Raw genomic sequence first — 15,066 nt, forward strand, 5'->3', positions numbered from 1 at the left:
CGACTAATAAGTTCTTCATTTAATGTTTATATCTATGGCAATATGGACATATTATTTAAAAATATTAATTCTAACATTCTTCATTTAAACATCTAAATAAAATAAAATAATTAATATTTAAATTTGTTTTTATATTTAATACATTAAACTCATATCTTTTGATAAAGGACAATTCTTACATCTTGGATAAGGCCTTATCATAGATTTTATATTTTTAATTGTACTTTGTATTTAATCTTCATTAGAATTTACATACATTTATTATTAATTCTTAAAAAATTTATTTAAAAAAAAATACTTTTAAATACAAATAACAAAAAATAAAAGAAAAATTCAATTTGTTTTAAATAAAAAAAAAAAATATAATTTTCAATAATATATATATATATGTAAAATAATATATGTAAATATAAATTTTATATATAAATATATATATATATATATATAATATTTTATTATATATATAAATATTTTTATATTATTATCAAGAGATTAAATCAAAAGCTTCTGCGAAATTTATTTATGTCGGATTTTTATGTTCAGTTATGACCATATCAATAATCATAAGTAATTTTTTAATTCCAATTCTTTCAACTCCAACTGCCATATTTCTATTAATTCCAAATTATTCAAGAACATTACCTACTTCTAAACTATCCAAAAGTGGAATATTAACAACCATATTAAAGCATTAAGTAAGTTCTAAATTTTTTAAAAGATCTGCTTACGAAGAAGTAGCTATAACAAGTAACTTACATTATTCTTTTTCCGGAATTTTTTTAATCAAAACTAAAAGTGCTTATAAAATGCTATTTGAAAATCTAGGTCCTATATCCACATATTCAATTAATCTTTCCAATTCATCTAGTATAATACATGCTTATTTTGACCTATAAGCCATATTAAAGATAGTTACTAAGCTATTTATTTTCGCAAACTCGCTCATGCCTACAAAATCTCCCGGAGAAATGATTTTTATATAAGTTAAATCCGAGCTAATACCCACATGAGCTGCTATAGAAGTTTTCCCACTTCCAGTCAACCCATCTAGTAAAATCGAATGAATTTATGTATTTTTCGAATGCTTAATATATTATACTGAGCTCATTAGTTTTTTATAAATTTTCTAATAAGAACTTCCATAATCAATCAATTTTTAACGTGTATAAATTTAAAATTAATCTAAATCAATTCCAAAGTCAGGTTTTATTTCTTCCAAAGCTTTCTTAAAATCATCTATACTAACAATAACTTCCGCATTTAAATTGTCTTTAGAAAAATCCATAATATCATGCACTCTATTAAAAGCGAATGAAGTAGCATCTTTGACTACTTATTCAATTTCTGCTCCTGTATAATTTTTTGTTTAAGAAACAAGATCGTGTAAATCTACAGATTTGTCAATTACATTATTCTTATACATATTCGCTGTGTGTATTTTGAATATATCATATCTTCCCTATTCATTTGGCAACCCGATTTCTATATGAATTTCGAACCTCCCTGATCTCAAAATTGCTTTATCGATTAGTTCCTTCATATTAGTCATACCTATAACCAATATATTATTAAGACTTTCCGCCCCATCTATCATTGTTAATAATTAATTCACAATTTTATCACCTACTTCTCCCGATGTGGAACTTGTGGAACCTCTCTTCCTGCATATAGCATCCATTTCATCAAATATAATTACGTGTAAAGGACTTTAATCACCTTTTTCAATTTCATCTTTGCGTGCATCTGCGAATAATTCTCTTATATTTTCTTCTGCTTTTCCTACATATTGACTTAGAATAGAAGGTCCATTTACGATCTTAGGCTTTACAGAATTCAATACATTTGCTAATTAACGAGCTATTAAGGTTTTACCACAACCCGGAGGTCCAAACAAAAGTACACCTTTTGCATGTTTTATACCATATTTTTTTAAAGTTGAAGGAGGAAAACGTCTAGAGGCAAATGCTCTTCTGAATATATTTGCAAGTTCTTCATCTAAACCACCTATTCCTAAATCTTCAAATTTAAAATTCGAATCTATAATTGACTGATTATTATTATAAATAATTTTTATTTTAAATTTTTTTTTTATTTTATTACTCTCGCTTTATTTCCTACTGACTTTAATTTCATATATTATTATTATTTTACTAAAAATTAAATACGTGTTTCATCATTTATTGTTCCTTATTATAGTTGCTTTATTTTTGTTTTTACACCTAAATCCATAAATGATATTGAATTGCATTTACATTAAAGAATTATTCCTTCATAATCTGTGAGAACTATTTATCCATTTTTAAAAAATTATCCAGAAAATTATTTGCGGAAAGTTATTTCTAATTTCTCGTCATCAATTTCTAAACTGTTTTGGACTTTTTATACTAAATCGAGTTCTAATTATATATTAATTAAATGAAACTCAGAATCTTTTGGAATTGTATAAAGACCAATAGCTATTTTTTATATATATTTATTATTTAATTTTTATTTAATAATTTACTTATGCTATCAGTTAAACCTATTTTTAGTACTTATCTTGCCATTCTATTTAAACCTATTTAATTTTATGAAAAATCATTCGATTAGGCCAATGTGAATACATATGAGTTTATTTCCACGTATATTGGTTTTACAAAAGTATTATTTTTCAAAAATAAATCGTAAACTTCTCGTGAACAATACACATAACCAGAAAGTGCTTGCTCGTTTGTTTTTAAATTAGCAGGTGAAAGATTATTTATATGGAATTATTATGGTTACATTTTTTATATGTTTATATATGTATATTTTTTTATTTGTATATATATAAATTTTGTTTTTATTTTATTTTAATTTTTTTCTTTTATTATTCTATCTATGTTTTGATCTTATTTTTATTTATATAATTATATTTATTATAAATAAATATATTAATATTTATAAATTTTTATGATTATTTTATTAATTTCTAAATACATTATTTAATTTAATAAAAAAAAATTATAAAAAAATAAATTAAAATAAAAAAAAATATATTTAATCATGTATAAATTTTTTTTATATATTCAAAAAAAAAATTGTATGTATATTTATTTTTCTAAGATAGATTTATAAAATTCTAAAACAAATTATAAATTTGTTATTAATAAAAAGAGTAACTTTGTATAAATATTTTAAATATAACAATTATATATTATAAATAAAATTAAAATTAGGTTTATATTTAAAATATAAAAAAAATAAATATTTTTTTAAAAAAAAATAGATATATAAATAATATATATTTATATATTAAAATATAAAAATTATATAATTTTATTTATATTAATATATTAATATATATAAATAAATATTTATTTACATATTTTTTATTTTTATTTTGTTTTGTAATTTTTTATATTAAAATAATTAATATAAATATATTAAATTAATTATTTACTTTTTAAATATTTTTACATTTTTTTTTATTTTTAATAATTTTTTTTCTTTTTTTATTTTTTTATATTATATATAAATTTACTATTTAAAAATATTTTTTAATTAATAATATTTATAATTTTTAAATTTTGCTTTGAAAATATTTTTTAGTTAAATATTTACATAATTTTTATACTTATAAATATAAAATATTTTTTTTAATTTAAAAAAAAGTAAATATATAAATATGTAATTAATTTATTATACTTCATTATTAATTTTTTAATCTATCCTTCTTTTATCCTCCCATACAATTTGGAGATTCAGATACAAAATTATCTTATTTCCATTACTCTGGTGTTTTTGTAGTCATTGAAAGTGCATGAAGTCCTTATTTGAATTCATCTTAAAGAATTTAATATACTTTTTAATGTTAACCTATCATTGAAATTCCCTAAAATTAATCAGAAACAATTACTAATTTGAAATGTGTTTCTGAATTTTTCGGTACACTATGCTTATGAGACTCATTTTCAATTTAAAAATGTACCGGATTTAGTTAACTTTTTATTTTAGAAGTTATTATATTTTTAATGGAAAAACTATGCCTTATTAATTTATTTAACATTTTTTTTTAGTTATTTCAATAAATATATATATAAAAAAAAAAAAAAAAAAATTAATAACATTTTTTTTAATAATTATTTTATATAATTAATTTTTTATATAATATTAAAGATTATAATAATATAAAATATTTTTTTTTTTCTTTTGTATCAGTATATTCTATACATTCATTATTTAAATGAATTCATATAGACTCTTTAATATAATTAATTCATTTTCCTAATTTTTAAAAAACACAAACTGAATCCTATAATTTTGTACAAAATGTATCTGTGTCACTTTCTTAGAAGAAAATTTTCTCTTAGGTTTATCTTCATATTCCACCCACCATTATAATATGAAATAAGATTTCTATCTAAAAATGAAGTACATCCATATTATAAAGTTTTAAATTACCTGTCTTGATTAACAAGTACTTAAATAGTTTTGTACAAAAATAATAGATTTCCACAATATCATCTAAATTTTTTTCTTTTTTCAAATCTCATAAATTTACGTTATGTTTATCTTCTTTATTCTAAGAGCATTCACCTTATATAAGTATGAAGCAAGTCTTTTGTCTTGAGAAAACAAGGAGAGAATTTAAAATATTTTGTATTCTTAATATTTTAAATTAAATTTATTTTAATTATTTAATTTTTTATATTTAGAATTTATATTAATTTATTTATTTTTCTATAAAGATATATTATTTTTTATTTTATATAATTAATATCAAAATTTATTTACTATATTGCATTAGTTAATCTTTAGCTTTATAATTTTATATTTAAATAAAATAATATTATTTTAATGAAATTTTCTTGTGATATGGTAATTTTAAATTATATTTTATAAATAAATTCGATTCTATTTTTACTATATAAGCTAAAAAATGATATTATTTTATTTAAAAAAAAAAAAATTATTAAAAATAAATATAATATATATATATTTTTTATTATATAATTTTTATAAATTAATTATGCAAGTTTACAAAATAAAATATTTAATTTTATTATATTTTTCAATTATTTATATATTAAAATAATTAACTAAATAAATAATTATAATAAATTAATATTAAATATATTTATTTTCTTAATAAATTAATTGAATTTTACTAATTATTTTATTACTTTAATTAATAATTTGAATAAAATAAAATTTAATTACATATTTATTTTAATTAAATATTTTTATATTAAAATATTATTATAAATTTAATAGTTTAAAAATAAATTTTCTTTTTATATTTAAACTAATAAAAAATATCATATAAAGAAAATTAATTTAATTTTTACAAAATTAAATAAATCAATATATTTAATTATTAATTTTTTGACAATAAATTCTTATTTTTTTTTAATATATAATTGCAAAATATATAGTTTTTATAAATTTAATTTTATTTTTAAAAATTCAATTATTATTAAAATTAATCTTATTTTAATTATAAACTTGTTTTTTATTAAAATAAAATAAAAAACAATAAAAATAATCAGAATATATCGAAAATTAATTGAATTTAATTTTTTATTATATAATGTGTTGATATATTTTAATTTAAAAACATAAATTATAAAAATATTGTATTAATTTATTATTTAAAAAACAATATGATTTTTTTTAAATGTATATATAATATATTTTATAAAATATATTGATAATATTTTTTCTTTTTGCAAAAGAAAAAAATTTGAAAGTTCAAATAAAATTTTTCATTTTATTTTTAAAAAGTAAAAATAGAAATTGTTTAAAAAAAAATAATACTCAAACATTTTTTAAAATTATAAACAAAGAAAAAAATTTATATAAAAATACATTTAAATAGATAATATAAAATAAAAAAAAGATATATATATTAAAAAAAAATATAAAAAAATATGATATCTCAACTATTCATTCTTTCAGCAAGAGGTGATATAATAATAAACAGAGATTTCCGTTCTGATCTCATCAAAACAACCCATGAGCAATTTTACAGACACGTAAAATTATCGAAAGGAGATTGTGAACCATTATTTAACATAGATGGCATAAATTTTAGTTATATAAAACGTTCAGGTTTATACATAGTAGCCACTTCCAGATTTGACAACTGTCCTTCTATTTTATTAGAAATCCTAAATCGAGTATGTGTAATAATAAAAGATTTTTGTGGATTATTTAGTGAAGAGGCAATAAGAAAGAATTTTGTTTTAATATATGAATTATTAGATGAAATCACAGACTTCGGTTATCCCTAGCTTCTCTCAACTGAACAAGTAAAACCTTTAATTGCAAATGAACCTGTAGTAATAAAAAAAGAAATGGTACCTTCAATAAACAGTACTTTTGGAACTATTTTTAAATCCTAAACAATAAATTCTAATGCAACTAAAGCACCTGTATCTTAAGACAAAAAGAAAAATGAAATATTTGTAGATGTCTTTGAAAAAATCAGTGTTCTTTTTAACGTTTCTGGTTATGTTATTAATTCTTCAATCGAAGGTTGCATTTAAATGAAATCCTATTTATAAGGAAATCCAGCTTTAAAATTAGCTTTAAACGAAGATTTAATTGTATTTATTAATATTAAATAAATAAAAAATATTAATTTCTTTAATATAATATATTTAAAAAAAAAATAAGATTGGAAGAGGAAAAATAGGAAAAGTAGTATTAGATGATTGCAATTTTCATGAAAGTGTAAATACATCGGAATTCGATATTAACAGAACATTAAGAATATAGCCTCCAGATGGTGAATTTATTGCAATGAATTATAGAATAACAAGTGAGTTTTAACCACCTTTTAAAATTTATCCAATTATTGAAGAAGTTTCAAATTATAGACTTGAACTACATTTAAGGATTAAAGCTTGCTTTCCAAAAGAAGTGACTGCAACTTATGTTAATTTGAGTTTCCCAATGCCTAAATAAGCATCTAATATAACAAACGAGCTTGGAAAAAATTAAGTAAACTAAAATATTGATATTGAAAACAAAAACGGAACCAAAATCGTAAAATGGAATATTAAAAAATTCAAAGGAGACACAGAATAAAGTCTTATTTCGAAAATCACACTTCAAAGTAATGCAAATGCATATATGGCAAGAAAAGAAATAGGACCTGTGAATGTCGTTTTTGATATTCCGATGTACAATGTGTCTAATTTATAAATTAAATATTTAAGAATTGAAGAAAAGGAAAAAACTAATCCTTTTAGGTGGGTAAGATTCATAACTTAATCATCTTCATATGTTTGTAGAATTTGATTCATTAATTTTTTATAATTATATTTTTTTTTTTGTATTAAAATATTAATTTTTTATGTGGTTTTATTTGTGTTTTAACAAAAAAAAATTTATCTTTTCCTTTTTATTTTTTTAATGCATTTAAGGATCCTATACAATAATTATTAAACTCCTTTAACAAAAGAGTTTAAAATTAATCAAATTAAATGAAGCCAAAACAAGAGTTTATAATTGAAATTCTTTTACTTATATAGCTTATTTAGGGAAGCTCAATTCAACTACATTCATTGGTAAAGAATAATCTATCTTAAAAAAGTCAATTAATAATTTTATTATTAAAATTTCTTGTAATTTTCCTAAACTAAGTTGCCTGAAAACAGGGTTGATCTCCATCTAATTTAAAACATAGTAAATTATCTAAATTCTCGGTTTATGAGGTTTATATTTTATTATCAAACTCTTAGAAAATAATGATTTTAATTATTGCTTAAAAAAATATCGAATACATTCATTCAGATTAATTATTAAGGTTATAAAGCCACTACACTAAAAACTCTGATGAAAATCCAGTTGAATTTGCTGAAAAGAAAAAAATCTGTAAACTAATAAATGGATTATAGCTATTGAATAAATTAGTATTACTGATGAAGACTATAAAAGTAATCTATAAAATTAAATTAATAAATTATGGAAAATATTTAACTATGATTTTGAAAAAAATGTACTTGTTGGATTGATTATGAATTAATAAAGTTGAACTTTTTTCAATGCAAAATAAATAGTTAAAATTAAACATATTAAGAAGATATAGCTTTTAAATGAAAGCTGAATTAACTTTATGTAAAAATGGCTAATTTTTTTAAAGAATTAGTATTAAATCATTAAAAATACTATTAAGACAAAAAACAGATATTTTATTTTTATTATTTTTAAATTTATATTTTATACTATTCTTATTGGTTTTAATTATATAATGTTAATATATATAAAAGATTTTTTTATTTTTTATTAAAATCTTATTATGAAAATTTTAAAGAAAAATATGAAATGTTAAAATATTTTTCAAACTTTAGTAATAAAGTTATTTAAAATATATTTTATATAATATGATAATATAATTATATAAAATAATATAAATTATAATAAAATAATTATAAGATTTTAAAATAAAATTTATTAGAATAAATTTAACTAAATATATTAGAATAAATTTAACTAAAATAAATATTGTTCAGAATATGTATTATTCTTTTTATTTTTGATTCAAAAAAAACTTTATTTATTATTACCATATAAAGAAATGATAATAATATTTAATTATTTTTACTTTTTTAAAAAATTCATATGATTGCAAAATTTCATAATATTAATAAGACTTTAGTTTATAAAAATAATTATTAGAATTTTTTTTAATTTAATATTTTGTATTATCTAAATTATTATTTTTATGTTATAATTAAATTTTTAATTAAACTTATAATTTAATAAAAGAAAATAAAATAAAATAAAAAAACAAGATATTAAACTTAAAGTTTATTTTTATTATAAATATCATAAATAAATAAAATATTTCTTTATTTATATAATAAATAAATAATTAAGTTAAAAATTATATATATTTTTAATAAAAAACTCAAATAAATAAATAAATTCATTATTTAACTTTATTTTATTTTAAAAAAAAAAAACAAACATAAAAAAAAATTATATAAAAAAAATATAAATTAAAATATAAAATAATGTCGACATAACGTCTCAAACATTATCCCGAATTATCATTTGAAGAAAAATTGAAAAACGATAAGATAATTCGCAGTATGAATTAAAAAATAACATTTTTACGAAATCCTCGTTTTCGCATAAACCGTCCTCCGATAAAATATGAAGACTTAAACACAAATCTTTCTCAAATTTTAGTTGAATAGAATTCCAAAGAATGCATTTTTATAGCAAATCCATAATAAATAATATTCCATGACTATGAAATTAACAATATATATTAAATTAATTTTACTATTACAAATATAGATAAACTTTCTAGAAGAATTAAATATTTACCACCATAATTGTAAAAAAAATATAAATACATATATTTTTATAAAATATTAAAAAAGGCCTTAATTTTCTATAAAAAACGTAAAATATCCACTTGAAAATAATGAGTAGTCTTTAATAGCTCCTGGAATGTCTATAATATTTGAAATATAATTCCAATCGACATGTTTTAAGGAATGTATTGATAAATTAGTTATCCTTACCGAACTCAATGTTTTTGAAATTCCCTTAATTGCAAGAAGAGCGCCTCCACTATTAAATTTACCTCCGGTTTTAGAAGTCAAAAGTTGCTGGGTGGGTGAAATTTCTTAACAAAATTACAAAATAACAAATAAAGGTGGAGACGCTGGTTTCCGTTTTTTTTCGGAAGATGAAAAAGATGAAGAAGAGGAAGATCTAAAATTAAAAATTGGTAATTTTTAAATTTACCCATGCGAATTTTACCTCTAGAAAGGTGAAAGTATTGATATTAATATATACTTCAAACCTCAAAAGGAAGGATTAGAAGAAAAAAACATCATTTTAGTATGTGATTCGGATATTTAAGCTAAATATAAACTAATAGGAAACGGAAATATGTGTTTTTTGAAGGTTTTAGCAATTGACGACAATAAAATTTTGGAAAACTAAGAAAGTTTATAGAAAATTTTCTTTGAAAAAGCTGATTGCAATATAAAAATTTAAAGAAAAATACAAATTTAAAACCAAAGTGATGTCTTTGTGAATTTTCATTGGAACATATTCCCTTAAAAATAAGAAAAAAACGTTAAAAATCTCTAAAGCGCATTTAATATAAAAAAAAATAATAAAAACTCAATTTAAAATGAAAGAATTATAGAAAATAACTCCATTTAAATTTAAAATAGTAAAAAAAATTCATTTTTTTAATAAAACGATGATTTTTTAGAAGGAAAAAATTCATGTTTTGAAATTTTTCCTTAAAAAGGATTTTTCTCTCCTATGGAAATAAAAGAATTCTCATTCGAATTTTTGAGTAAAAATCCATATCCAGTATTCGAAAACACTGTATTTTTTATAGACGAAGTTCCTTTTGAAAGCATAAAAGGAATAAAGTAAAATTTATTGGGTTTTTTAAGGAAAAAAAGCGACTTTAATCCTCCTTTTTTAGGCTCTAATTCTAACATTCCCTCTATTCCATTTATAGATTTAGAAGTAGTAGGTATTTGTGGATTTTCAGAGATTTTTTTAGACAAGCCTTTCCATGTTTTTGGGGAAGAACTGGAAATTAATAAAAAATATGAAGTAAAGGTTAAGATAAGAAAAAATTCAAAAGCTCCAATTTAATTAAAAATCGAAGAAGAATTCAAAACGGAAGGCATGTTTTGGGAAACAAATTAGATTTTTTTAAAAATCTATGAAAAAAACGAAGAGGAAATTTCCATTTTTTTCGGTTCAAAAAAAGAAGGGAAAAATAAAAAAATTATTTTTAAAATTTCAAGCGAAAACACTTTTTTGTAAACTTTTGAAATTTTATCAGATTTTTAAAGAAATTCAGTTTCTGTTAAAAACTCTCTTCTGGATTTTGGTCTTATGAATATTTGGGAAAAAAAATAAAAATAATTAGAAATTTATAACGATTCTTAAGATTATTAAGAAGTTTTAATTAAAAATACTAATGAAAAAGTCATCTAAAATACCACTTTTTACCCTTCCTTAGATAAACTGAGAAAATTTAAAGATTTTTTCATTCAAGAAGAAATATAAGAAGACATTTCTTCATAAAAAAATACCGCTATATTACGTATTTCCTAACCTCAAATAAAAATACCTCCTAAGAGTTCCTTTTTTGTCCAAATAGAACTTGAAGCAGGTAAATCTGAAAGCTTTAGTAGCTGCCTGGAAGTGATATCTGAAAAAAAGGATAGTATATATGTAAATGTAGAAGCTGAAATATAGGATATTTAAATAGCATTAAACAATTTGGACATAAATTTGCCTTGTTTATATGCTAATAAAAAAATAGAAATTGATAAAGAAATCTACTTAGAAAATTAGGGAAATATAGATGCCTTTTTTACCTGGGAAAACATCCAAACTGAACTTTTGGAAGTCATTTGTGAACCAAAACAAGGCGAAATAAAAGCCAAAGAAAAAATAAAAATGAAAATAATAGTTTTGGGCAAAAAAGGAGGAGTTTTCGAAGAACTTCTTCTTTGCAAAATTAAAGAAAAAAAAGAATTTTTGGGAATTTTTTTTAAAGGAGAAGTATTCGGATTAAATGTTGAACTCAAAAAAATAATTTCAGACGAAAAATTAGGAGAAAATGAATAAAAAAAAAACTATTTAGATAACAATGAGAACCTTTTTAATAGTCTCGTGATGAAAAGTAACGTCAAAAATAGTTTCTTGTGTAATTCTATGCGAACTTCCGATATATTCAAGGCCTAAGACAGTAAAGGAACCTAAAATAAATAATTTAATATACATTTATAAAAGAAGATTAGTTGTGAAAAGATAGATTTTTTCAATTGTATAATAAATTAACCTAAGCATATTTTTATTGTTTTGGAAAATAAAAGCGGTATTTCTACCAGTTTTGAACTTTCTATTGAAAAATTCTAACCCTTTTAAAAAAAAAACTTAGAAACAGAATAAAGTTAAACAAATACAAAAACCAACCTGTTAACAGACGAAATAGAAAAAACCTAAAATTTTAATTCTAAATAAGGACAAGAATTAAACACTTAAAAAACGCTTGAAAAAAAACAACAAATATATCTCTAAAACAACAAAGGATTTGCAATTTTATGTGAACCTTCTAAAGCAAAGCTATCTTCGTATGATACTTCTTTAATAAAAGTAACATTATTTAACGATATATCAGGAATTTAATAAGACACTTTAAATATAAATATTTAAGGTTTACCTCTTATGAAAGTTCCAATAAATATATAAGTAATAGGGTCTCCGATTATAATTTCTCCTTATTAATTAGGAATAGATTACGAATAGTAAATCCCTTTTTTTTTCTTAGGGCATTTTTCCTAAAACAGTCCCAAAATAACTCGTTTTTTTAAAGTCTTGAACACAGGACCTAAGCCTATTAAAATTAAATGGTAAATATATAATTTAGACAATAATTGTTCTGAAAAATTTTTTAATATTTCTTTCCAAAATCCGCCTTAAGGATTTCCTTTTATTTCTAAACTTCATTTTTAGTCTATTCCGCCACCTACAGTTGAAAATGGTCCTTTTGAAATATTTCCAAAAGAATAAACAATAAACGGAAGAGAAGAAAAGAAATTCTCAGTTTCCTTTTTTGCATCTAATTCTAGTACTTTCAACTCTGTATTAATTGGAAAACCTGAATTAAATATCCAAGCAGAAGATATAGAGGATTTAACTTTATATATTAGTGCTACTACAGCCTAATCATATTTAAAAATAGACAAAATTCCAGAGGGAAAGCCTCTAAAATTCTAAAAAAACAACAACTCTATTGAAAATAAAAACGAGAAAAAAACACTTACTTTAATAAACGAAAACTTCGAAAATTTAAAATTCGAAGTATAAACTGAAGGCCCTTTTCTGATTGAAAAAATTGAATCCAATTCTCAAAAAAATTTCCTTTTTTAAAATTCGCTTTTAAAAACTTCTAAAAAAGAGCTTCCTTTAGAAAGTTTAAAAACTGCCTTTTGGCTTGAAAAAAATTCGCATTTTTCGCTTTTAATTAAATTTTCTCCATCAAATTAGATATATTTTCAAGAAGGAAAATTGATAATTTTATTCGAAAATGGAGATACACAGGAAATACGTTTATAAGGTAAAATCCTCAAACCTTAGATAGAAGTTAATTTTGCTGAATTCGAAAATGTCTAAGCTGATAATTTACAAGATTTTGGAATAACCCATATCAAAGATACTAAAAAATTGCGATTTTTCATCGCCAATTAGTCCAAAGTGCCAGCTTCTTGGAAAATATGTCATGTTAAAAATCCTTTTAGAAAATATAAATAAATATTGGACACAATGACACAGGAGGACTATGAAAATAATAACACAATAGATGATTTAGAAGTTTTTTCATTTTCTAAAAATGAAGGATTCTTAAATGGGCCATCCGTCCCAATAAAAAAATGGCCAAATTGTTTAGCTTTACCTTCCGAAAACACACAAAAAAGAAATATATAAGAAGGAATTTCCCCATAAGATGTTTTTGTATGTTTTTAACCTAAAAAAAATGTTATTTATAAATCTAAATTTAAAATTTGTATTGAAAATGGTGATGATGTTTATTTTATTTTGAAAGGGTAAGGAACATATTTGGAAGAATATAAATAATGAAAATTTAATTTTTTTTTTTTTTTTTTTCATAATAATATATATATTAATATTGCAATTATAACAATTATTAAAATTTCCATTATTATGTATTTTAAAGGATAATTTATTTATTTTTAGATCTATTTAGTATTAATTATTTGATTTAGTTTTTAATTAATTTCTTATTTGCTTTATTTAACAATGTTTTCTTATTTTTTATAATTTTCCTTTAATTTTTAGCACTCATTTATATATTTTTCATATATTTTTAGGGTTTCCTAATAAAAATTCTCATATTGTTTTATAATTTCATCTTAGTTTTAATGAATTTCTTATTAGTTTTAAAGAATTTCTTCTTAATTTTAAGGAATTTTTTCTTCTTAATTTTAAGGAATCACTTATTCTTATTTTTAAGGAAATTCTTCTTATATTTAAGGAATTTCTTCTTATTTTTAAGGAATTTCTTCTTATTTTTAAGGAATAATTTCTTCTTATTTTTATTATTAATTTAATTAAGATTTCGAAATTTCGTCTTCTTTTTAAAGTTCTTATTTTTCTAAATACAAATTATTTATTTCTTATTTCAAAGCGAGAATTTTTTATTAAAAATTAAATTCATTTTTTTAAAATTACAAAATACTTTATTCTAAAGCATCTTTTTCATTTTCCAAAAAATTTATTTTTGTAAAATTTTGATTAACGCTAATTTCTAAACTTTGAATTTATGAATTTTTAAATTCTAAATTTTATTTAATATTATCTATTTCGTCATCATTTAATCTAAAAGTCTTATTATTTTCTTCATATATTTTAGACTAATTCTTTGATTCATAAACCTTAATTTCATAACTATGAATTTCTTTTTATTTCTCGTCTAAAATTTTAGAAAGTTGCTCAACTTTAAATTCACTTTTTTAAAGTGCTCTTGCTAATATTTTTAACATTTAAAATTCATAAAGTTAAAAGTTTTATAATTATTAATATAATTAATATTTATTAAAATTATCCATTTTTATGTATAATATAGTAAATATCAAAAATATATATGAAAAAAAAAATCTTTTTTAATAATTTTAAAATATTATTATAAAAACAAAACATTAATATTTTATAAAAAAAAACATATAAATGTAAATATAAAAAAAAATATAAATATATATATATATATATATATATATATATTTATATCTTTATATATTTATATATTTATATACTTATATATTTAAATATATATATTTTTTTTTATTCATATTTCAAAATCTTCTTCTTATACTTTCTTTATTTCTTATTCAGTAGCGTTTTCTAGTCCAATAATTTCAGGAATAATAGGTGTAGGTACCGGAGTACCTATAAATTTATATGATTTTGAACCTTTCATGGTAGAACCTTCTATAAGGGATAATTAATGATCTTTATAATAAAAAATTAGATTCTTCGGTTCTAATTCTAGTAAGTTTCTTAATTCTTCTCCTGCTCTTATTT

General features: G+C 19.9%; 4 protein-coding genes across 4 annotated transcripts in view, besides 21 other annotated features; 2 read left to right on the forward strand and 2 right to left on the reverse strand. All coding sequences in view use genetic code 6, as the record gives it.

Moving 5' to 3' along the window:
* Nucleotides 1-371: 371 nt before the first annotated feature.
* Nucleotides 372-451: a microsatellite.
* Nucleotides 376-471: a microsatellite.
* Nucleotides 385-471: a microsatellite.
* Nucleotides 472-916: 445 nt separating this feature from the next.
* On the reverse strand, nucleotides 917-2,546 carry IMG5_128560 (n-ethylmaleimide-sensitive factor, putative; the record flags this gene model as incomplete). The annotated part of the gene is made up of 3 exons (XM_004032128.1): nucleotides 917-2,047; nucleotides 2,101-2,456; nucleotides 2,504-2,546. Coding segments are annotated over 3 exons (1,530 nt in total), but the record flags the coding sequence as incomplete, so codon positions are not given.
* Nucleotides 2,547-2,763: 217 nt separating this feature from the next.
* Nucleotides 2,764-2,817: a microsatellite.
* A 53-nt stretch (nucleotides 2,818-2,870) lies between these two features.
* Nucleotides 2,871-2,928: a microsatellite.
* A 37-nt stretch (nucleotides 2,929-2,965) lies between these two features.
* Nucleotides 2,966-3,014: a microsatellite.
* Nucleotides 2,971-3,015: a microsatellite.
* Nucleotides 3,016-3,247: 232 nt separating this feature from the next.
* Nucleotides 3,248-3,315: a microsatellite.
* Nucleotides 3,316-3,416: 101 nt separating this feature from the next.
* Nucleotides 3,417-3,481: a microsatellite.
* Nucleotides 3,430-3,488: a microsatellite.
* Nucleotides 3,489-4,086: 598 nt separating this feature from the next.
* Nucleotides 4,087-4,131: a microsatellite.
* Nucleotides 4,098-4,130: a microsatellite.
* A 1,265-nt stretch (nucleotides 4,132-5,396) lies between the features above and the next one.
* Nucleotides 5,397-5,439: a microsatellite.
* Nucleotides 5,440-5,891: 452 nt separating this feature from the next.
* Nucleotides 5,892-7,268, forward strand: IMG5_128570 (hypothetical protein; the record flags this gene model as incomplete). The annotated part of the gene is made up of 2 exons (XM_004032129.1): nucleotides 5,892-6,569; nucleotides 6,640-7,268. 2 exons carry the CDS (start codon nucleotides 5,892-5,894, stop codon nucleotides 7,264-7,266), a joined length of 1,305 nt encoding a protein of 434 aa, XP_004032177.1. The 3' UTR covers nucleotides 7,267-7,268.
* A 1,086-nt stretch (nucleotides 7,269-8,354) lies between these two features.
* Nucleotides 8,355-8,415: a microsatellite.
* Nucleotides 8,415-8,465: a microsatellite.
* Nucleotides 8,466-9,412: 947 nt separating this feature from the next.
* On the forward strand, nucleotides 9,413-13,911 carry IMG5_128580 (hypothetical protein; the record flags this gene model as incomplete). The annotated part of the gene is made up of 2 exons (XM_004032130.1): nucleotides 9,413-13,571; nucleotides 13,857-13,911. Exons 1-2 carry the CDS (start codon nucleotides 9,430-9,432, stop codon nucleotides 13,909-13,911), a joined length of 4,197 nt encoding a protein of 1,398 aa, XP_004032178.1. The 5' UTR covers nucleotides 9,413-9,429.
* Nucleotides 13,890-14,084: a microsatellite.
* Nucleotides 13,897-14,084: a microsatellite.
* A 577-nt stretch (nucleotides 14,085-14,661) lies between these two features.
* Nucleotides 14,662-14,708: a microsatellite.
* Nucleotides 14,662-14,749: a microsatellite.
* Nucleotides 14,707-14,765: a microsatellite.
* Nucleotides 14,731-14,820: a microsatellite.
* Nucleotides 14,821-14,830: 10 nt separating this feature from the next.
* The window catches only part of IMG5_128590 (hypothetical protein), a gene marked incomplete at both ends in the record, with an annotated part of 752 nt that continues 516 nt past the window's right edge, over nucleotides 14,831-15,066 (reverse strand). Inside the window, one exon of the mRNA XM_004032131.1 lies at nucleotides 14,831-15,066. This exon is cut by the window's right edge and continues 118 nt beyond it. Within this exon, the coding sequence (XP_004032179.1) occupies nucleotides 14,831-15,066 (236 nt within the window).

The sequence above is a fragment of the Ichthyophthirius multifiliis genome (assembly GCF_000220395.1).
Source record: "Ichthyophthirius multifiliis unplaced genomic scaffold scaff_1120509251011, whole genome shotgun sequence".
In the NCBI taxonomy this organism is placed as follows: Eukaryota; Ciliophora; class Oligohymenophorea; order Hymenostomatida; genus Ichthyophthirius; species Ichthyophthirius multifiliis.